The 22,321-nt window shown below is 54.2% G+C and overlaps 1 protein-coding gene across 1 annotated transcript; it reads right to left on the bottom strand.

Annotated features, from left to right (window-relative positions):
- Window positions 1–6,606: 6,606 nt before the first annotated feature.
- On the bottom strand, window positions 6,607–16,958 carry EMILIN3 (elastin microfibril interfacer 3). Its single transcript, XM_085079213.1, has 4 exons — window positions 16,554–16,958; window positions 13,334–13,456; window positions 10,436–10,683; window positions 6,607–9,916 (listed from the first exon to the last, which is right to left on the bottom strand). The coding sequence occupies exons 1-4, from the start codon at window positions 16,748–16,750 to the stop codon at window positions 8,022–8,024; spliced, it is 2,463 nt and encodes an 820-aa protein (XP_084935339.1). The 5' UTR covers window positions 16,751–16,958; the 3' UTR covers window positions 6,607–8,021.
- Window positions 16,959–22,321: the final 5,363 nt, after the last annotated feature.

The raw sequence follows: 22,321 nt of genomic DNA, 5'->3' as shown, positions 1-22,321 counted from the left end.
GTGCCTTAATGCAGGCTGCCTCTCTCTGCTCTAGCCCTGTGTATAGAAGTGGGTGCCAGGCTCCAAGTCCTTTTCAAATGTGATTGGACTTATTCTGCTGAAGCAACAAAAATGGACTCCATCATGTATTTACAATGTAAGAATCTTTATAACAACAACAATCTATAGAACGTATTTACATGAGAACCTATCTAACAACAATGTATGAAACGTATTTACAGGAGAAAAACTTTCTAAAACATATGTACAGAAGACTGCTGAACAACGCTGTCAAAACATATATACAGAAGGCTGGTGTCCATGCCTCACATCGCCGTCAGTCCTGGAAGAAAAGCAAGCAGCACGGTCACTGCAGTCAGGCCCTGAGGGTTTGTTCCCTGTGCCCCCAGGCTGGCACACTCTGGCAGAGCAGGACTGTGCCACCAGCACTGAGCCCGGCTGGGGCTGGGAGCTGGGCCCAGGTGCTGGGACGGGGCTGGCGTGGCCCAAAGCAAGTGCAGGACAGGCTGGGGCTGGTGCTTGTGCCACCAGAATCCAGGGATGCCCCGGGTCCCCGTGTCCCTGAGCAGGGCCACCCAGCCCAGCCCCAGCCTGGCGGCAGGGGACCCAGTGTGCCTGTGGGCAGGGCATGGGGAGCACGTGCCTGTCCTGCTGCCTGTGTTGGTCTTCATCCCAAGACCATGTCCTCCTCCTCATCTTCCTGGTCGACATCCATCTCCTCAACACAATCTTCCATTTCCACCTCCATTTGTTCCTCCGTCTCCTCCTCCTCCACCTCCATGTCTTCGTCCATCTCCTCGTCCACCTCCATCACTTCATCCACCTCCTCCTCATCCACCTCCATCGCTTCCTCTATCTCCTCCTCGTCTACCTCCATCTCTTCCACTCCGTTCTCTTCTAGATCTATATCCATTCTTTCCTCTTCATCAAACTTTCTGTCAACTTCCATCTCCTCTTCATGGTCTCTGACAGCCTGCACAGGGAGCAAAACCTCAGAGTGGGGTCCCTGTCCCACAGCATCCCCTCACAGCTCCAGCCTGCCCGGGCTCTCAGGGGATGTCCACCTCCATGGAATGGCACTGTACCTCCATTGGGACGAATGGGAGCATCCTGCAGGGATGGATGGCAAAATCCAGGCAGCAGGAGCGTTCAGGACTGACGGCACTATCAGGGAACAGGTGAGAAGCAGGGTTGCAGCGGTGCTCTCAGAGCAGGGCGAAGCGCGTGTTCACACAAGGGCAACTGGTTGTGTTGTGCCCTTGGCTGGGCGACGGCAGTCCCAGCTGGAACACCAACTGTGACATGACAGCAGATCCAGGACCACACCCCTGTGGACCATGGCAACCACAGAATGATGGAATCCCTGAACGGTTTGCCTTGGGATGGACCCTGAAGATCATCTTGTTCCAAGCTGAGCAAGCTCCCAGCAGAGCAGGTTGCTCAGAGTGCTGTCCCAGCTGGCCTTGCATGTTCCCAGGGATGAGGCATGCACAGCCTCCGTGCACAGCCTGGGCCAGTGCCTCAGAACCCCCAGTGCAAAATGCCAGTTTCCTTGGAGACAAGCTAATTTGACCCCCTTGCAGTTGAAAGTCATTCCCCCTTCTCCTCTCCCCACATCTTTCCCAGTGGTCCCTGCAAGTCCTGCATGGCCGCAGTGAGGCTTTCCCATGGCCTTCTCTCCTGCAGCCTGAGCATCCCCAACTCCGTCTTCACGGGAGCTTAGAAAGTCAAGCCAAACAGGCAGAAGCACTGCTGGGCTCCTTCTTTCTCCACTCTGGCCACTACCTTCTCCTTTCCTGAGCCCTAGGTGTGAGTGTAAGTCATCTCCTAGTCTGCCACTTCTGCAAGCCACACGAGTCATTTTGATGCTGGAAACCTCAGCAAGACATACTTTATTTTTTCCTTTCCAGTAAAAACACTTTTTCAGCTTTTAAAATCTGAACCAATAGACAAGGTTTTAAAAACAAAAGGACACAGTCTTCTTTTAACCGGATCGCTTATCAAGTGCCTCAGAAAGCTGCCCATGCAAGGACAGCCCCGTGGGCACCATTTCCTTACTCTGCAAGAAACTTAAAAAAATGCCCAGTTTTGTACAGAGTTCCTTTCACTTTTTAAACATGACTAGCTGAGAGCTGAAATAACAAACTGTCCATAGCTTCAAGTGACTAGTCAGGAATAGTCCAACATAGCACCATTTTCCGGAAGGTCAGACTTCTTCCTTGCCCTAGTTTTGTTATGGGCACTCCTGGCTCCCTCTTTTCTGGGGAAGCTCTTCCTGCTCAGCCACTCTAAGGCAGCCCTGGCCAGGGCCCAGGGAACCTGGCCCTTGGCTTGCCTTTCTCTTTGCTTTTCTCTTTGCTTTTCTCCCTGGTGTGAGGGAATGGACAGGGGGCTTAGACAGGATGCTCCCCCTCACCTGCGGGGTGAGGACTCCCCTGGCCCATCCCAAGGTACTGAGGGTTGGCTTGATACTCCTTCCTTGGGCTGGAGAAGAAAAATAGGTTTTGATGTCTAAGAGCAGGTTTTGCAGTATGCCCAATGGCAGCTGGAGCTCGTTCCTCAGCTGCAGAAGCATGTCAGCAGCTGGAGAGTAGCTCCAGATCAGCAAAGCCCAGAGCAGCGAGAGCACAGTCTGGTGCTGTGAGCATGTGGCAGGGCTGGGTAAGTGCTGTGGGGCCAGGTGTCCTCTCCATGCCCCTACAGCTGATGGTTCATGCTTCTCTGCCAGGAGAAGGAGTTCTTAGTGCATCAGGGGAGCATGATGTGGCCAAGTGGACAGCGAGATGCTTGTGGTCCTCCCCAGCCTGGAAGCATGTTTCAGGCAGCTCAGGCAGTGTTTGCTGGGGGAGAAAAGGTGGCCAGGTGCATCTCTGCTGGGAGCTGCTGCTGCTTTGTGCTGCTTGGAGCACAGAGCTGCTCCTTTGTGCACATGGGGGGATCAGGGAGGGAAGTGTGGTGCACAAGAGCAGGGACAGCCTGGTGAGGGTGACAGGCACTGTGTGGGAGCCAAAGAGTGGCTGGTGTGGAAGGCTTCATGAGCTACAACACTGAGGTGATAGAAAAATATGTTCCTATGCCATGAAGTGCCCGAGTTGCTTGGATGGAGGCTCTTGAATTTCCTCCTCATCCTAGTAGTGAAGTCCCCATTGGCTGATGAGTGGAGGGTGCCCACGCTGGGCTCCCAGGGAGAGGCAGATTCTGTGTGCAACAGCTCTGTAGGACAAGGCTGGAGCTGCTCAGGAATGTGGAGAACCTCTTCCAGCCTGCCTGTTCAAGGGAAACCAGAGTCCTCTAAAGCCTGGCTCCTTTCTAAAGGTGCTGGTTGTTCACTGTTATATTTATTGATGAGCCTCTAGCAGAGCTATTTTTACCTCTGCTATGACCAGTGTTCCAGACAGTCCCGCTAGCTGCAGTTTGGTAGCTTAAACTGCCCGCTAACTTGTAAACATCGATGGAAGATGTTGGGGTTTTGAGTGTTCTGGACTAAAAGCAATAATAAATGGTGCCTTAATGCAGGCTGCCTCTCTCTGCTCTAGCCCTGTGTATAGAAGTGGGTGCCAGGCTCCAAGTCCTTTTCAAATGTGATTGGACTTATTCTGCTGAAGCAACAAAAATGGACTCCATCATGTATTTACAATGTAAGAATCTTTATAACAACAACAATCTATAGAACGTATTTACATGAGAACCTATCTAACAACAATGTATGAAACGTATTTACAGGAGAAAAACTTTCTAAAACATATGTACAGAAGACTGCTGAACAACGCTGTCAAAACATATATACAGAAGGCTGGTGTCCATGCCTCACATCGCCGTCAGTCCTGGAAGAAAAGCAAGCAGCACGGTCACTGCAGTCAGGCCCTGAGGGTTTGTTCCCCGTGCCCCCAGGCTGGCACACGCTGGCAGAGCAGGACTGTGCCGCCAGCACTGAGCTGGGCTGGGGCTGGGAGCTTGGCCCAGGTGCTGGGATGGGGCTGGCGTGGCCCAAAGCAAGCGCAGGACAGGCTGGGGCTGGTGCTTGTGCCACCAGAATCCAGGGATGCCCCGGGTCCCCGTGTCCCTGAGCAGGGCCACCCAGCCCAGCCCCAGCCTGGCGGCAGGGGACCCAGTGTGCCTGTGGGCAGGGCATGGGGAGCACGTGCCTGTCCTGCTGCCTGTGTCGGTCTTCATCCCAAGACCATGTCCTCCTCCTCATCTTTTTCATCAACTTCCATGTCTTCAAGACAATCTTGCATTTCCACTTCCATCTCTTCCTCTGTCTCCTCCTCCTCCACCTCCATATCTTCCTCCATGTCCTCCACGTCTATCTCCATCTCTTCATCCATCTCAACCATGTCCACCTCCATCTCTTCCGTCCCATCCACATCCACTTCCATCTCTTCCTCTCCGTTCTCCTCTAGATCTATCTCCATGCTGTCCTCCACATCAATCTTTGTATCAATCTCCATCTGTTCTTCCGTCTCTCTGATAGCCTGCACAGGGAGCAAAACCTCAGAGTGGGGTCCCTGTCCCACAGCATCCCCTCAGAGCTCCAGCCCACCTGGGCTGCCAGGGGGTGTGCACCTCCATGGAATGCCACTGTACCTTCATTGGGACAAATGGGAGAATCCTGCAGGGATGGATGGTAAATTCCAGGCAGCAGGGAGCGTTCAGGACCGACGGCAGTATCTGGGAACGTGTGACAAACAGGGTTGCACAGGGAGCTCTCAGAGCAGGGTGACACACGTCCTCACACAAGGGCAACAGGTTGTGTTGTGCCCTTGGCTGGGCGATGGCAGTCCCAGCTGGAACACCAACTGTGACATGACAGGACATCCAGGACCACACCCCTATGGACCATGGCAACCTCAGAATGATTGAGTCCCTGAAGGGTTTTCCTTGGGATGGACCCTGCAGGTCATCTTGTTCCAACCTGAGCAAGCTCCCACCAGAGCAGGTTGCTCAGAGTGCTGTCCCAGCTGGCCTAGGATGTTCCCAGGGATGAGGCATCCACAGCCCCTGTGCACAGCCTGGGCCAGTGCCTCAGCAAACTCAGTGTAAAATACCAGTTTCCTCAGAGACAAGCTAAATTGACCCCCTTGCAGTTGAAAGTCATTCCCCCTTCTCCTCTCCCCACATCTTTCCTATTGGTCCCTGCAAGTCCTGCATGGCCACAGTGAGGCTTTCCCATGGCCTTCCCTCCTGCAGGCTGAGCATCCCCAGCTCTGTCTTCACGGGAGGTTAGAAAGTCAAGCAAAACAGGCAGAAGCACTGCTGGGCTCCTTCTTTCTCCACTCGGGCAACTCCCTTCCCCTTCCCTGAGCCCTAGGTGTGAGTGTAAGTCATCTCCTAGCCTGCCACTTCTGGAAGCCACACGAGTCATTTTGATCCTGGAAACCTCAGCAAGACATACTTTATTTTTTCCTTTCCAGTACAAACACTTTTTCAGCTTTTAAAATCTGAACAAATCGACAAGGTTTTAAAAACAAAAGGACACAGTCTTTTAACAGGATCGCTTATCAACAGCCTCGGAAAGCTGCCCATGCAAGGACAACCCCGTGGGCACCATTGCCTTACTCTGCAAGCAACTTAAAAAAATGCCCAGTTTTGTACCAAGTTCCTTTCACTTTCTAAACATGAAGAGCTGAGAGCTGAAATAACAAACTGTCCATAGCTTCAAGTGACTAGTCAGGAATAGTCCAACATAGCACCATTTTCCGGAAGGTCAGACTTCTTCCTTGCCCTAGTTTTGTTATGGGCACTCCTGGCTCCCTCTTTTCTGGGGAAGCTCTTCCTGCTCAGCCACTCTAAGGCAGCCCTGGCCAGGGCCCAGGGAACCTGGCCCTTGGCTTGCCTTTCTCTTTGCTTTTCTCTTTGCTTTTCTCCCTGGTGTGAGGGAATGGACAGGGGGCTTAGACAGGATGCTCCCCCTCACCTGCGGGGTGAGGACTCCCCTGGCCCATCCCAAGGTACTGAGGGTTGGCTTGATACTCCTTCCTTGGGCTGGAGAAGAAAAATAGGTTTTGATGTCTAAGAGCAGGTTTTGCAGTATGCCCAATGGCAGCTGGAGCTCGTTCCTCAGCTGCAGAAGCATGTCAGCAGCTGGAGAGTAGCTCCAGATCAGCAAAGCCCAGAGCAGCGAGAGCACAGTCTGGTGCTGTGAGCATGTGGCAGGGCTGGGTAAGTGCTGTGGGGCCAGGTGTCCTCTGCATGCCCCCACAGCTGATGGTTCATGCTTCTCTGGCAGGAGAAGGAGTTCTTAGTGCATCAGGGGAGCATGATGTGGCCAAGTGGACAGCAAGATACCTGTGGTCCTCCCCAGCCTGGAAGCATGTTTCAGGCAGCTCAGGCAGTGTTTGCTGGGGGAGAAAAGGTGGCCAGGTGCATCTCTGCTGGGAGCTGCTGCTGCTTTGTGCTGCTTGGAGCACAGAGCTGCTCCTTTGTGCACATGGGGGGATCAGGGAGGGAAGTGTGGTGCACAAGAGCAGGGACAGCCTGGTGAGGGTGACAGGCACCGTGTGGGAGCCAAAGAGTGGCTGGTGTGGAAGGCTTCATGAGCTACAACGCTGAGGTGATAGAAAAATATGTTCCTGTGCCAGAGTTGCTTGGATGGAGGCTCTTGAATTTCCTCCTCATCCTAGTGGTGAAGTCCCCATTGGCTGATGAGTGGAGGGTGCCCACGCTGGGCTCCCAGGGAGAGGCAGATTCTGTGTGCAACAGCTCTGTAGGACAAGGCTGGAGCTGCTCAGGAATGTGGAGAACCTTTTCCAGCCTGCCTGTTCACGGGAAACCAGAGTCAAGCTGGGTAAATCATGTGAGTTTTTCATTCTCAGCTGAGATCTCCAGAGGTTTTCTCACAGATTCCCTGCCTTGTTCCACATTGGTGTTGGTCCCAGGGCTACCTGCATCCCAGTGGGATCAGAATAGCACAAGGACGATGCAGGCTGCTGCTCCCCCACTTCTGCACTCACACCCTGGAGCAGCTGGAACTCTCCTGCCTTTGGATGAGATGAGGGAAACCATATTCACAGTTTAAGCAATAAAACAGGAGAGAGACAGAGCTGGAGGACAGAACTGCTCTGTGCCTATCTTGATCTCTGCAGAGAACTACAGACACACATCTCCTTGGGGATGACACATTTTCCATAACCCATCATGTCAGTCCCAGGTATAGCCTGAGAGCCCAGCAAAGTGGGTTTGCAAATCACAGTAGCCCCAGGAACCATGGGGGTCTCCCTAAACACTGCTGCCACAGGTTTTAGCTACTCAGTGTGGCTCTTTGGAATGACAAAGGACATGGGGGCAGCATTAGGAAACGAATCAGATGAGCACCATGACACAGGATTGTTCAAAAATATACATACACATGCCATATATATATGCATATGTGTGTTTTCCTAATGCACACCCTCGTATGCTCCATAAGGTATGTGCATCTGCTTGGAGGAGGGAGCATTATAAATGGATTTACCATACACAAGGAGGGCTGCCATCTCAGAGAAGGGAAGCCAGTTCCCGAAGGGACGTGTGAATACGTGTGTTCTTTTAAATCTGCAATTCCTGTGGTGAGTTTTGTTCCCTACAAGGAGCCCTGGCTCTGCTCAGTCCCTGGATTAAGATGCAGGTGGTCTTTAGGTCAGAGAAAATATTCCTCAACTGATAACTACAGGGTTTTATTCTTGAAGAAATGATAAATCCACAAAAAAAAAAATTAAAAAACCAAATATTCCCGCCTCTAGCTTACTCCTGAATTGTACTTCTGGAGTCATCATAGCCCAGGAGCCAAAGCAATGCCCCCAGCCAGAAGGCAGTGACACTGCTGCACCAGGGTCAGGGCAGCTGCCGAGCATCAGGAGTGGAGTACCAGCACGGCAGAGTTAAGGAGAAGTGGGGCCAAAAATAATAAGGAAAAAAAGTAGCAGCTTTTCATAAAAAAAATTATCCCAAGAACTGTTGTCACATTGGAGCGAGTCTGTGTGATATAAGTTAATCCTGTCCTTCACAGCAGGAGAAGGAAGACACATGGCATGGCAGTGTGGCTAATGCTGCCTCCTCTCCGCCTTCTCTTCCAAGTACCCAACCTGTTCTGCCAGCTCAGAGACCTTGGCTTGGCAGTCAAGCAGGTTGTCCTTCAGTCCTGTTATTTCCTGAGAGTGGGCAGCCAGTGTCCCGTTCATGTGGTCCATGTAGTCCCACAAGCTGCCCGTGTGTTTCTCCAGTTCCTCCCTGATGCCATCCAGGCTGCCGGGGATGGCACCCAGCCTGCCGCAGGCACTCTCCACCCGCGCCACCCTCTCATCGAATTGAGAGACCTCCTGCTGCAGGCTGTGGGCCACATTCTTGCAGGAGCTCAGGTCACTGACAATCCTGGCTTTGAGTCGCTCCAGGTCTCCCTTGAGGTTCAGGACACGGCGGTTGCTGAAGAAAAGCTGGGAGCCTTGGTCATTGATTTTCTCCTGGATGGAGTGGACCTCATCCTCAATCTTCCGCTCATGCTCATCCAGAGAGGAGTTGACATGTGTCACGGTGTCTGAGTACTGGGAGACAGAGTCCTTGAGACCTGTCAGAGACTTGCTCACAGTGTTCAGGTTGATCTTTAGCAAGGTGATCTCCCCTTGCAAAGCCCCCGATGCTTCCTCCTCGATTCTCCGCTGGATCTCCAGGATGGTGGCGTTCAGCTTGCGCAGGAGGTCATAATTGCTGTCCATCCGGAGGAGCAGGTCCTGGTTCTTGCTCTGGCAGTCTTCTATCTCCGTCCGGAAGGTCTCCACATCTTTGGAGGCGGAGGTGCAGCCCAGGGAGCAAGTGTTCTCCAGCGTGACAAGACGATTTTGCAACACCTCCAGTGTCTCATCCGTCCGTTTCCTCATGTTGGCAAGCTCCCCTTCCAGCACAGGCACCACTGCTCCGTCCATTCCCATGGGAGAACTGACATTGTTCAGCTCCCCCACAATGGTCATGAACCTGTCCTCCAGGGTCTGCATTTTGTCTTCAAAGGCAGTCCTCATGCCATTCACCTCTGCCACCACCGTGCCTCTCATGCTGTCCTCTATATTGGAACAGCAGCTCCCTGTTTCCCTTTCTGTAGCATTCAGCCTGGCTTCCAGGTCCTCAAAGCGCCCTTCAAAGAGGTTCCCTAGGGTGACAGTGGAGATTTCTCCATCCAGCCGTGAGTGCAGGTTCTTCTGGGACTCAGAGATGCTGTGAAGGCCTTTCTCAAGGATGTTCATGCGATCGGTGAGGTAGTCCAGGTTGCTGCAGCAGCTTTCCACCACCGTCAGCCCTTGGATCTGGGTCTCCAGCTGGGAGATCTCTTTCTTAATCTCCAGCTCCTTCCCATCCAGTGTCTGCTGCAGCCGCAGGTTGGCAGCTTTCTCCTCCTCGCACTGCTGCCGCACCTCTTGGATGCGGAAATCGCACGTGGTCTGGATCTTGCCCAGCTTCTTCTCGAAGCCGTCCAGCAGCTCTCCGCGCAGGTTGCTCAGCCTCGTGTCCACGTACTCCTCCAGCAGGTCGATGGAGGTGAGGGGAGAGGGCCGGGCGGACTCCAGCAGGTGCTTGATCTGCCCATCATGGTCCAGAACCATGCCCCGAACCTCGTGCAGCAGATCCGCCTTGGTTTTCAGCACGTCGCTCACCTCCGTCACTTTGGTCAGGATCTCCCCCACAGGAGGGTATGTGGCGATGTCAGCTTTGTCTGCCACATCCACCAAGCCGTCAGGAATGATGCCAAAGCCCACCGAGGAGTCTGGCGTGCCCGGGCTGTTCATCAGGGAGCCGATCATCTTGCTGGTGTCCTCCTGGATGGCCAGGCGCAGGCGCTCGCCCAGCCCACTCACCATGGTGTGCAGGCTGTCGTAGGACTGAGAAAGGCGCCTCACCTCCTCCTCCAGCCGATCCAGGCGGTCCCCAAAGAGGCCAGGCAACTTCCTGCCTGCACAGGAAAAGAAATAGAGAGGGCACAATGAGGGCTGGTGCTCCTCTAACTTCCCTCCTTCAAGTCCTTTTCCATAATAACCCTGAGTCCTGCCCCATGTTATTGTCATTTCAGCAAAATCTCAGCCACCTGCCCTCTACATCCCTCCTTAAGCTATCAGGAAACCCTCTTTCCTCTTGGGATCCAGCCCTCTGCTCCCAAGTTCGACAGCAGGTGATGATAACAGCCCAGGAGAGCTTCGTCTTGAGATGCACCCTCTCAACCCTATCATTAATGGGAAAATGCTCTAAAGGAATGAGGCAAGGCAATTTTGAAGCTGCATGTTTTGAAAGAAACAAGATTGAAAAAAGCAAGTGGTCCTCAAAGCAATCAAATGTCAGGTCTCTGATAGAAAACACGTCACCTATTGAATTTTTGCCAAATTCATGTTCTGTGCTGGAGCAGAGAGAACCTGGAGTTTTGAGTGTGTGACAATGGTGTAGTGACCTGGGATGTGAAGCTGGAATGAAATCTCACCGTATTGATTCTTCTTTGGTCCTGGAAACAGGTCAGGATGGCTTTTGGGATAGGGAGGAAGTCTGGGCATTGGGAACATCTTTTGCCCAGGGGGCATTTTAGGGCTGGGATGCTGGGGCAAGAGGCCAGGCTGGTCAGTTGGGCTGTCATGGCATCCTTCTCCCATGAAGCCTGGGCAGCACCTCCAGGACAGCTCGGTCACTGTCTTGTATCCAATCTTGTATTTGGGCCTGAAGAAGGTGCGGTACCTTTCCAGGAGAGAGGAGGGAGAGAGAAGACAGTTTAGAGAAGCAACCTCAACATCAAGCAATAGGGAAAGGTCACAGGTCTTGTTGGTTGTGGGAGATATGGGCACATGGGAAACCCTGGCTGAGACCCTTGTGCTGCACCCTGAGACCATGGCTCAACTTCTCCAAGAGCTCTCACTGCACCACAGCTCAGTGTAGCATTACAGTGGGGTTTTGGTTGAGTTTATTTAACCTGGGACACTGCTGTTGATTAGAACTGCAGCTCTAAGTGTACTGCTGTGGTCCCTGGCCTGTGACACTGTGACCACTGTGACAGGTGCCACACTATTTGGCAACTTCTGGCACAGCAGAGCACAAGATAAAATGATGGAACTGATTTCAAAAGTCCTACAAGCTCACATCACTTCCAAGAGGGAAGTGGACTGCTTGTAGAAGTGTTTTGCACTTTGAATGGACCAACAGAATTTCCTAGTGGAATAAAAAAATCTTCTCAACTGTAATCCTGTCTCAAAGCCCACACGAGGGTTGAAATACCTTTGGAAAGGTATTCCCTGTGAGGTGGCAGGGATGGGACAGGACCCTGCTGGCACCTGTGTTCCCCCACCATCCCAGCTGAGCTGCACAGGGCTGAAGATGGCACTTTTCTCACTACCTCTAAATACCAATGCTTTAAACCTGCCTTTTGGAAATTTCCAATCTGAATTTACCAAGGCCTGAAAATCCTGAAGTTTGTTGTTTTGCAGCAACACACACAATCAGGCTCTTGTTCTTCTCCAGCATGTCCAGCAGAAGGTCTTGGAGGAGGCAGCACAGCCATCCATGCTGCAGGGTGGTGGCATAAGGCATTTATCCATCACTCAGGGCAGCACACAGGGCTGATTCCCTGCCATCCATGTCCTTGTCTGAATCCCAGTGTCACCAGCTCAGGCTGCAGCACTGCCAATGCCACTTCCACATGACTCCCACTGAGAAACAGCCACCTCCATGCACACCACGGGGCAGGGGGATACAGCAAACCCAAATCCTCTGCTCCTTGAATCTCTTCAAAATTTCTCAACATCAGCTTCCCGAAAGGACAGTTTCAAAACAAGCTCTTTGTGTTACTCATCTTCACAGACACTTCAGAGTTTAAATGATCTTTCCCTCTGTTGTAGTGTGTAGAAAACTGCCTGGATGTACCACAGGAGACTGCTGCTCCCAGCCACCATCGGGGGTGAAGAAAGGATGAGGATGGCATCCAAAAGGCAGGCACCTTCTCAGTGTCATCCCAGGCTCTGCAGAGGAGATCAAAGCCCTTGGGCATCTCCAAATCATTCTCCCCCTGCTCCAAACAGCAGCAAGGGAAGTATTTGCACCCAGCTGCACAAACATTAGCTGATGACCCCAGCATGTGGAAAAATCATGTTTCCCTCTTGTCCATGGATGCAGCATCCGAGGCTGTGCAGAAAGTTCAGCTGCAGGTCCAGCTGCCTTTAGAAAAACAAGTTTCACCATGGTTTTGTCCAAAGGAGACAAGCAGAGGACACTGTTGAGATGGGAGAGGCTCTGGAGACCTTCTCCACAGGTACCAGCAGCTGCAGGATTTCCTGAAGTCCCCAAATGCTGCTAAAACACTCATGATGGAAAGAACAAGTCAGCGAGTGGGTCCCACTGCCTGTCTCTGCCGGCAGATGTTGTGTGGAGCCTGTGGCATCACCAGCACATGGAGAGTCCCAGCCAGCTGCACAGGATGGGTACAAGGCTCTGACAACAACCTCTCTCATCCCAGTTTTCCTCTGTTCTCAGCCCTGCTCCACTCCTCAGGCCTGGAGAGGATGCAGAATGGCTTTTCCACATGAAGCAGCAGCCCCGGAGGTGGCGAAGCACAAAGCCCCAGTGTGTGCCCTGCACCGCCAGCAGCTCCAGTGGCACAGCAGAGTGATTCCCTCCAGCACTGATGAGGTGGCAAAGAGTTTTGCTAATATTTTCCGGGAGCAGGAAGCACTGAGCCATCTCTAGCCATGAGCTCCATTTCTTCATCCTCTCAGTCAGGTTCTCACTGAGCTGCCATCATTCTGCCACATTGCAGGTCTGTGACAAAATGCACAGGCACCTCTCTACTTTCCTACACACATGCTCAGGCACCTCTCTACTTCCCATGATTTCCTGATTTATTTTTGAATCACAGAATCATAGAATATCCTGAGCGGAAGTGACTTATAAGGATCATTGTGCCCAACAACTGCACAGGACACCCCCCAAAATCACACCCTGTGCCTGAGAGCATTGTCCAAATGTTTCTTCAACTCTGGCAAGCTTGGTGCTGTGGTCAACTTCCCTGGGGAGCTTTTTCCAGTGCTCAGCCACCCGCTGGGTGAAAACTTTTCCCTGATATCCAACCTTAACCTCCTCTGGCAGTTTGTGAGGAGGAATAGAGTTCCCTCTCCCTGTCAGGACAGATCCCATCTTGCCTCCTCCCAACACGGCTGCCCTGCCACCAACTGCCATGTCTAGGAAAAGTTCTTCAGCCCCTTTCACTGCCCTCTGAAAAGTGGGGGTTCATGATCAGAAATGTGGCACAGGGGTCACAGGGGTCTTGGGAGTCTCAGGAGAGCTGCAGCCTGACTTTGGGAGGAGAAAGGAGCCATACCCTGGTGTCCCCCATACTCACAGCACTTTCCCCGGGCACTTGGGTCCCCAGCTGCACTTGTGGTACTCAGCCTTGACGTAGCTCTCGGCCCCATCCTGCAGTGTGCACGTCACGTTGCGCTGCACCACGTAGGCACAGTAGCTCCTGGGGGGAAACACAGAGAGACATTGTCACCCCCTGCCCAGCCAACAGCAGTGCTTGCACTGCTGCACACTGCCAGCAGGGTCTGGGAGGCAGGAGATGGAAGGAACCCCCCAGCTTGGGCAGCTGCTGGGGAGGGGCAGCACCACGCTGCTGCAGGAGTGTGGTTCCTGTCACAGTCATGGCTGCATTGTCACCAGTGCTGGTCGTGTCACCAGATCTGGGCTGTGCTTGGCACAGCATGGACTGTGGGGTGAGACAGGCTGTGAGGACAAGCAGAATCCCAGCAGCAGTTGTGGGAATACCATCCCAGAATAGCTCCAGCAGTGCCTTGCCGGGGTGGTCTGTCCTGCTGCAGCTCCTGGAGCACTGCCAGTGCAGGGGCCAACCCAAAAACCTTCAGTCCTTGCTGTGGGTACTGCCACAGACCAGGCACAGAAATGCCTCTCTGAAGGGCTGCAGCATGGTGGGTCCCTCCACCATGGAGACAGGGACACAGAGCAGATCTGTGATGGAGGCTGGAAACCCCTTCAGATCTCTAGGACAGTTAGGACAGAGAGCCTTTTCCCTCCTGCCATCTGCCAGCAGCTGGGTGCCACAGGTACCAGTCAGCTTCAGCCATAGATCCTTTCCTGAGCCAAGCAGCAAATCCAGGCGCTGAGGATAACTTGGCTGGGAGGAAGACAGCATGTAGGAAGGATGTGGGACCGCTGGTAGGACAGATGGAGGCCAAGGCTGTTCGAGCTGAAGGCAGGGCTGCCAGCAGGAGCAGATGGACATGGTCCACAGGGGCAGAGACAGCAGGGATGTGTGGTGAGTCAGGGATTAAGGACAGGGGGATGTGGCAGACGGCAGAGCAGGAGGAGAGGAGGGCACAGGCCCACAGTGCAGAGCAGAGCTGAGGCAGGAGGTCAGCGGGATGGAGCAGATGGGCCAGCGCAGGCTGCAGGTGCAGGGAGGTGTTCAGTGAGGCGGAGGATGTGGCTCCCCCCGTGCCAGCTGGGGGGCTTGGTATGGATGGGCAGGGAATGTAGTCTGTCTTCACCTGTTTGCCATCAGTGCTTGTCCCTCCTTCATCGATCTTTCCCCAATCAAGGCCAGCTAAAGTCCTGCTGCTCTGTCCCCTGAGTGTGACACGGGGGGCTGGGAAGGGTTGTGCACACCCACCCCTGTTCATGCACACACACTCCCACAAACAGGAGTCACCACAGCCCTTCTTCCCAAGCCCTTCTGCTCCATCCTCACTGACACAGTCCCTTCCCTTTTGCCTCCACCTGCCACACATCTCCACATCATCCAGACCATCATGACAAGCCCGTGAGAGCTGGGCTGAGCCCCTGCAGCTCATTGCTGTGCTCAGCCCCAAGGATGCTCTCCACAGGCCATGTGATGGCTGTGCCAGGGAACTCTGACTGCATCCCAGCCTGTGGCCAGGCAGCCGAGCTGCAGCAGCCCCAGCTGCCTCCCAGTGTCCCTGTTCAGAGGCCCCGAGCAGGCTACTCGATCTCCAGCAGCCCACAGGGGGCTTCACTCCATGAAGCAGCAAGGTGTGAGCAGACTCATCCCCCTCCACGTCTCTCTCTGCTCTCTTCTCTCAGGGATCGCCTGACCCCACACCCCCAGCACATCCCACTTTCCCCGCCCTGGAGCTGCACATCCACCCCAGGCCCTCACCGAGGGTTCCCTTTGATCCCCTGGGATGGGCACACAACTCCCAGCCATGACTGGCATTTCCAGCCTCCCCAGACCTGAGCAGCTCTGCCCTGGTGAGGCACTGCCAGGCTCAGAGCACGAGCAGGGACCTCTGCTGCTCCCTGCTCCTGCAAAATTGAGTCATTCATCCATGCACAGGACCACAGGAGGAGGAAGGCCAGCCACTTCTCTTAGCTGGAGGCAAGGGAATTCATGTGTACATGTGGAAACTTAGGATCACCGTCTACCCATAAATCTAGGAGCAGCTTGCAGACACACCACCAACTGCCTCTAAGTTAGCTAGAAGCCAACGCAGACAGATCTATTAGCCACCACTAATAAACACTTTCTACCTGTGACTGCTTGGGCTAGCATGGTTCTGGCTCGCTCTCCCTCTCAGAACCCCTTTCCCTTCTCACACACCTGTGGCAAGCAGTTTTATAGCTCCAGCCTGATGTTTTTAGAGTGAGCAGCTGGAAAATGTTATGGGTTTTTGAAAGTTCTCACTGGCACTGCCAGTATTGTTCAGCCCGAGTGTTACTTTATTCATTTCAGCTTGTTCATAACCCCACATCCTCCCTCTTTCAAAGAAGCCCGACTGAAACTGGTCTAGCAAACAAGCAGAGAGGGAAGAGACACCCCCCTCTCTGCCCCCAGTGCAACAGCTCTTATGCAACTGAATGGAAAAAGTCTACAGTATGTGTAAAGCCCACATTCCTCACTGCCTGTGCTTTCCAGGTTTCTTGAAAACATATTCAAACTCCACTACGTATATATTTTACAAGCAAATGAGCAAATTCTCTCCAAACCAACCCGTGTTTCCACACGTAGGTCGGTGCACTGCCTTCCTCTCATCCCGCACATCACCAACCACCCCCCCCCCCGCCCATGTCATGCAGAACAGGTACATGCACCTACCCCAAAACCACACATCGGCATCCCCATCCCCACCTCCTCCAGCCCCGTCCCGCACGGGACCGTAGCACACACGTCCCCACCGCACGCAGCCCTTTCCCTCTAGGAAACACAACTCCCAGACCCTCCTCTAGATGGAGGGGGGGCACCGAGACGTACGGACCCTGCTGCGCTGCCGCCAGCCCTTGCTCCGTACCTGGCAGATGATATGGAGCAAGGGATACCCGCGGCTGGTACCCAGGGACTCCTACCCAGCCAGGGATGCCCGCAGGAGAGCCCGGGGGAAGACAGACACGGTCGGCACCGCGGCTTGGGTACCCGCGGCAGCCCGACCCCCGGGGATGCTGGAGAGCCCAGACGCGTGGCCGCTGCCCGATGGCCGCGGTCTGTTCCCGGTAAGAGATGCCCGACGGAGAGCCGCCTCGGTGCCCCGGGACGGCGGCTCCTGGTGGCTCCAGGATGGGTTGCGCGGCCGCGGCCGGGGATCGCTTACTTGTGCTTGCCCACGGGCTTGCCGGGGCCGAGCTGCGGGCTGGAGCCGGCCGTGTAGAGGCTGTACCTGCCGCCGTAGGGCAGCGGGGCGGCGGGGGGATAGAAGGCACCCTTGGCGTCGGCGAGGGCCAGCAGCGTCCCCAGCGAGAGGCAGGCGAGCAGCGCTCCGCGGCGGCGCAGCGCCCGCGCCCGCCGCATGGTCCCGGGCCGGCGGCAGAGGAGCGGGATGGGATGGGATGGGATGGGATGGGATGGGATGGGATGGGATGGGATGGGATGGGATGGGATGGGATGGGATGGAACAGGACGGGGCGGGACGGGGCGGCCGCGGGACCCCGCCGGGACAGCGCTGCGGAGGGGACTGGAGCGCCGCCCGCTGCGCCCTGCCCGGCCCCTGCCCTGCCTGTCCCGGTCCTTGTCCCTACCCCTGCCCGGCCCTGCCCGGCGGCACACGCCGCTCCGCCGCCCGCCCGTCCCCTTTTGTACGGCGGCGACGGGGGCGGGCCGCGCTCCTCCTCCCGCCCTCCCACAGCAGCCGACCCCGGCCCCGCGGGCGGGGAGACAAAGCGAAGCCCCCCGATCCCTCTGCTCCCCCCGTCCAGCCCCAGCCAGTGGTGCTGCAGCCGCCGGCGCAGCCCGGGCGGAGCGCACTGCAGACCCCGGCGGGGGTTGGAGGGGGTTCGCACCCCCTCCCGGCCCCGGACCCCTCTTCTCCCCCTCTCCGATACCCCCTTCACTGTGCACCGGGCATTTGCCCCCACGGGATAGCAGGTGCAGCGGGGTCTGGAGCTCCCTGGCTTCTGGTTCCCCCCAGTCCAGCTCTGCTCTGTTTCATCCTGAGGCACAGGTGAGAGGAAGGCTTGAAGCGACCCTAACTCTGCCCCCGAGGACATCTGTGCTGCTGGAGATTGGCAGCTGTCAATCATCTGGCTGGCATCAGCCTGGAGCATCGAGCATCGCCCAGCGAACTCAGCACCTGCAGTAAGCGGGGGAGGGAAGCGATGCTATTTTATTGCCCTCCCCAGATTTTGGTTTTGGATGCAGACTCCAAGAGAGATGGGGAATCCCTTGCCTTTCCCTGCAGACCCCTGGATCTGCCATAGCCAAGCACGTTTCATCGTTTGTGGCTCTGGAAGGCATGTCCATGTTTCCTTCCCATCCTGCCCTGCAGACATCCCTGCTAACCAGGACCCCGATGTCCCCAGCCACAGGTGACCCACCCGAGGGTGCTGTGCCCTGAGCACCCTGCCCTGCCCCAATAGCACTCCCTAGGTTCCACATCATTAACCACACCAGTGCAAGACCCTTTGAGTGACCCTTTGAGTTGGGTAGGGGGAAAAGGACCCTCACCTGGGGCACTGGGCATTTTGGAAGGGGTAACATCCCCAGTGCCACCCAGTGGAGGTCATTTCGAAGTCCCACAGAGATGAAGCCATGCCAGGGAACAGGAGATTTTGCCATATATGCAGACACACCCCTTGGGCATCCCACCAAAACCTCACCAGGGATTTGATGAGGCTCCTGTCGTGGCTGGCAGAGGCCAGCTCCAAGTCAGGGAAGCACTATGATGAGGTGCCATGCTTCTCCTAAACTCTTGGAGGAAAAGAAGTGGCTGAGAAAAGGTGGTTAGGTGAACTTCCAAATAAAGGAGTGAAACCTGCTGCTGGGGGAAGGAGACATCAAGGCTTGGCTGACACTGAAACAGAGATGATAAGATACTGAGACAAACGGCCTTTTTCAGTTAAAATGAGTCTTTGGCTCGATCTGAGGTGAGTAAGGAAACATTATCAGGAAAACAAAAATCCATCAGAAGGCCGTGCTGGGAGAGGCAAGCTGGACAGACCCGGCAGAAAACCAGGAGGAGGAAGCCTGAGCAATGAAGCAGTGCATCCTCTCGGTTCAAGCTGCTGCAGGGTGTTGCTGAGCCGCCATGAGCCTGTCAGGCTGCACCCCAGAGGTGCTGCAGCGTGGTTTGTATGTGGTATATTTGGCAGCACATGAAGCAATCCTCATCCAGCCGGTGCATCGAATTGTTCCGCTCCGCTGGGATGCTGCAGGAGGGACGGTCCATAAGCAACTCTGTAAAAACAAACAAAAGCCGACCCAGCCTGCCTGGTTTAATGCTGGATGCCAAAGTGGAGAATGAAGCTTGAGCATAGCCTTAATTTTTTTTCCCTGTGTGCAGGGAGTGTGAGCCAGTTCTAATAACAGCATGCTGCACGTGTGTGTCTGAGGCCTCCGGAAAAAAACATCTGGTGTTGCACAGTTTCAGAAAGAGCCCTTGGCCCTGGCCTTTAAGCTTGTGCTGCACTGAATGGGTATACTGGGGCACAGCTAAAAGTGCTCATTCATTCTCACCAGCTTGGCTGGGAAAGGGAAGGAGGTGGGAGCCATTGCTCTTTCGTGGGTGTATCTGTCTGTCTGCCTGCCTGTCACTGCTGTCCAAACACATCTTTGAAGCACCAGATCACTTTCTGCCAGATTTCAGAGTGAGGCAGGATCCTCAGAGAGATTGAATCCCATTTTCTATTGTCTAATTGTTTATGAAAAAAGACATCTGAGTAGACAAGAGAAAGCCAAACTTAGGTCCCAACTGAGGAAATGGATTCATCATCAACTTTTTTATTAGACATCAAATGATCCAGAGAGAGCCATTATGAGTGCCCCAAACCATGGGGAAAACTCATGTGCCTTATTAGCCATGAGCTAATCCAGCCATGAGACACAGAGCAGCAGGAAACTGGGATCCGTTCAGTTGCCCTTCTTAGGGAGCAGCTCAGGTTGGACTCTCTGGTGCTCAGCTGTGCTGCTGCCAGTCCCCAGCACACTGCAAGCCCTGGCCAGGCACAGGAGGGTGGCACTGCGGAGCCTGGCATGGCAACCTGGCTTTGGAGAGGTGCTCATGTGGACAGCAAACAGGAGACTCCTTCCTACCAGGGCATCCTCCTGACATGGTCATGTCCCAGGGTTGATAGACAAGGTGTTAAGCCAGATCTCCCAGAGCTGGGAGCACTGAGCACTGAGCTCTACAGCAGAATGGAAGGGCTTTGCCACGCTGAACTGCTGCAAAAGGCTCTGCAGAGCTGCTCACTGCTCAGGTAGAACCAGCCCTGGGTGAAAGCTTCCTCTTCTGGCTTTGTCTGGAGAAAAAAGGGGATCAGATCAGAGCTGCTGCTCCTATCTGGATGCTGGGCAAACCTTACCCACAGGGGTGCCCAACCTGGAGGGCTGTGTCCATCAGTGGTTCCATATGAGCACCTCCTACAATGGCTAAGCCTAGGGAGCTCCTTTCTCCACTTGGACTGCCAGGAGCTGGACAGTCAGGAGCTGATTATTTTGGATCCACCTCTCACCCCTGCACAGCTATGCCCCAAGCCAGTCCAGAAATTACCAGGTAGAAGTTTTTCCCCACTAAGGATCCAGCAGAAGACATTATGCAGGACACAGCAGGCCCCCATAAACAGGGGCCGAGCAGGAGGAGATGAGAGCAAGAGCAGAGGCACTACAGGCAGCTACTCCCCTGCTCCAACTCCTGGGGAGGGCTGGGGGAACCACCAGGAGGCTAATTTCACGAGTGGATGACACCAAACAGCGACCTGTTCTGCTTCCCATGCTTTTTAATTAACACTTGCATGGCCTCATCAGCTGAATAATTGCCTCCCTTCATGGGTCAACAAGCCAGCAGCCCCTGACCTCCTGTTCCCATCTGGGTACGAGGTTTGGTGCCTGCACAGGGCGCAGTGGGTGTGCATTCTTGTACCACCAGACCCGTCAGTGGGCAGAGCAGTGACAGCAAAAGTGACAACACAGTCCAGGAACTCTGAAACTCAGCTTGATCTTGGCCAGGACCAGCCTTGCTCACCCCAATGCTGATCTTTAAATAGGTACCCCGGTGGAAAACCCCCCGCCATGTGCTGGGCAATAAGAGGGCAGTTGCTCTCTCTGTTGCCATGGGATAGGAGCAGATTGCAGCAAGGGAAATTTAAGTTGAATATTAATAATAATAAAAAAATCTGCTAGTAAAAAGAATATAGCCCTGGAGGAGACTGTATTGAGCCATCTGGAGATTTTAAAGGAAAGGTTAGATAAAAAAAACCCTGTCAGGACCAATTTGGGGTAGGGAAATGGATTGGATGGCTTCCCAAGAGCTCTCCCAGCCTGAGTTTTTCCAAGTACAAATTCATTTCCCAAAGTGGCAAGGCAAGAGAGCAGCTCTATTTAGAGGCAGAGTTTCTCCCCAGTGATTCCCACTGGATCAAAGGCATTCCTTGAATTGGCACTCACAGAGGCTTTTTCTGTTGGCAGCGGGTCTGTGTCTGTGTGAGAGAGAGAGCCTTCTGGACAGCCTGGATTTCCCAGGTGCACATCCATCAGGACACACTCAGGGCTCATTCTCCCATGTCATAATCCCTGGGAAGATCCCACAGCTATCTCACGCTGCTTCCCCAGCCCCAGGGAGGAATGGGGACACTGTGTTGCCCAAACTGGCAGGCAAGATGCATGTCCCAAATGCCACAGCAGTGCAGTGGGACACCAGTTCAAGGATAACAGTGATAGCTGGGGCAGTTCTCTGGGTGCTCCAGTTCCCAGCTAAAACTGAGCTCAAGGAAGTCCACATGCTCATGATTCAGCTACAGGACTGGAAGCTCTTTCTGGCTCCCAGCACACGTTTTTTCCACATCCTTGCTCCTTTCTGGGCATGGACCACTTATCCCTTAGAGGGAAGAGGATGCAGTTGTGCAGGCAGGAAGCATCCCTGGTCCATCAGAAACTCAGGCAAGGTCACAGCATCTGCCGTGTTTGGCGGTTGGTGAGGTTTAGCTCTGAAGCAGCCCCTGGCCCCAGTCCCAGGCTGTGATTGCAGTGTGTGTCCCCCAAAACTATGGGGTGGGGGCACCTGGGCTTGCCCAGGCTCTGGAGGAAGCTGTGGCTGGGGGCTGAGAACAAAATCTCTTTCTTCATGGGAAAGTGTAGTGACTTGAAGTGGTCAGACAGCCTTATCTCTGGTTTCAAAAGCCACACGCTGATCATTTGTCAAGATTAGCGCGTGCGGTAGAAGGGATGGAGCTTTTCCAAATCCATGCTCACATCTCTTCCCTGGGCTCACAGCCATTCATAAAAATGCCAGAGCAGCAGCAGCGGCGGCAGCACATACTGGGGTTGTGGTTTGGGGAGGACTAGGAGGGGTCAACCACAGGTTATACAAGCTCTGAGCAGGGAAAAGAATACACAGGTTGCTTTATTTATATATCCATTAGTGTCTCTCCTTCAGGAAAATGTGCAGGGAGACTGGCAGTGGGAGATTTAGCAAGGATGAGGGGCAGGCAGGAGGTGATGTGCTTAAAAAACTTTTCCCAGCTACACCACGACTCTGGGGATGACAGCATTAGCAGGCAACAGCCATGGAGATGGAGTAGGAGCAGTCCCAGGATTTAGCATCACATAGGTCAGGATAAAGAGGATGAAGACTGAGGAAAGGAGGAGATGACACCCTCCCAGTAAACCCCAGCGTGTTGATGGTGGGGCACTGGGGATCTGTGGTGGTGGGGTGGCCCTGTGAACCCCAAGGAGGAGCAGACCTGATCTCAGCTAGTTCCCATCAGATTGGGCTCAGCTGAGCAAAAGTCTGGGAATGCTATAAGACTTTGGTGTCTGGGGCTAGGGAGGAGCAGGGGTTTTGTTTCCCATATCCAGGGTATGAGAGGAAAGGCTGCTCTGTAGGCAGGTAAAGATCTGGGGGGTTCCCTAGGGCAAGAAAAAAGTTATTCA

The sequence above is a fragment of the Lichenostomus cassidix genome, chromosome 20 (assembly GCF_008360975.1).
Source record: "Lichenostomus cassidix isolate B80296 chromosome 20, HeHo_3.0, whole genome shotgun sequence".
Classification (NCBI taxonomy): Eukaryota; Metazoa; Chordata; class Aves; order Passeriformes; family Meliphagidae; genus Lichenostomus; species Lichenostomus cassidix.
Note: the sequence above shows the minus strand (reverse complement) of the source record. Positions and strands in the feature narration are given on the sequence as shown.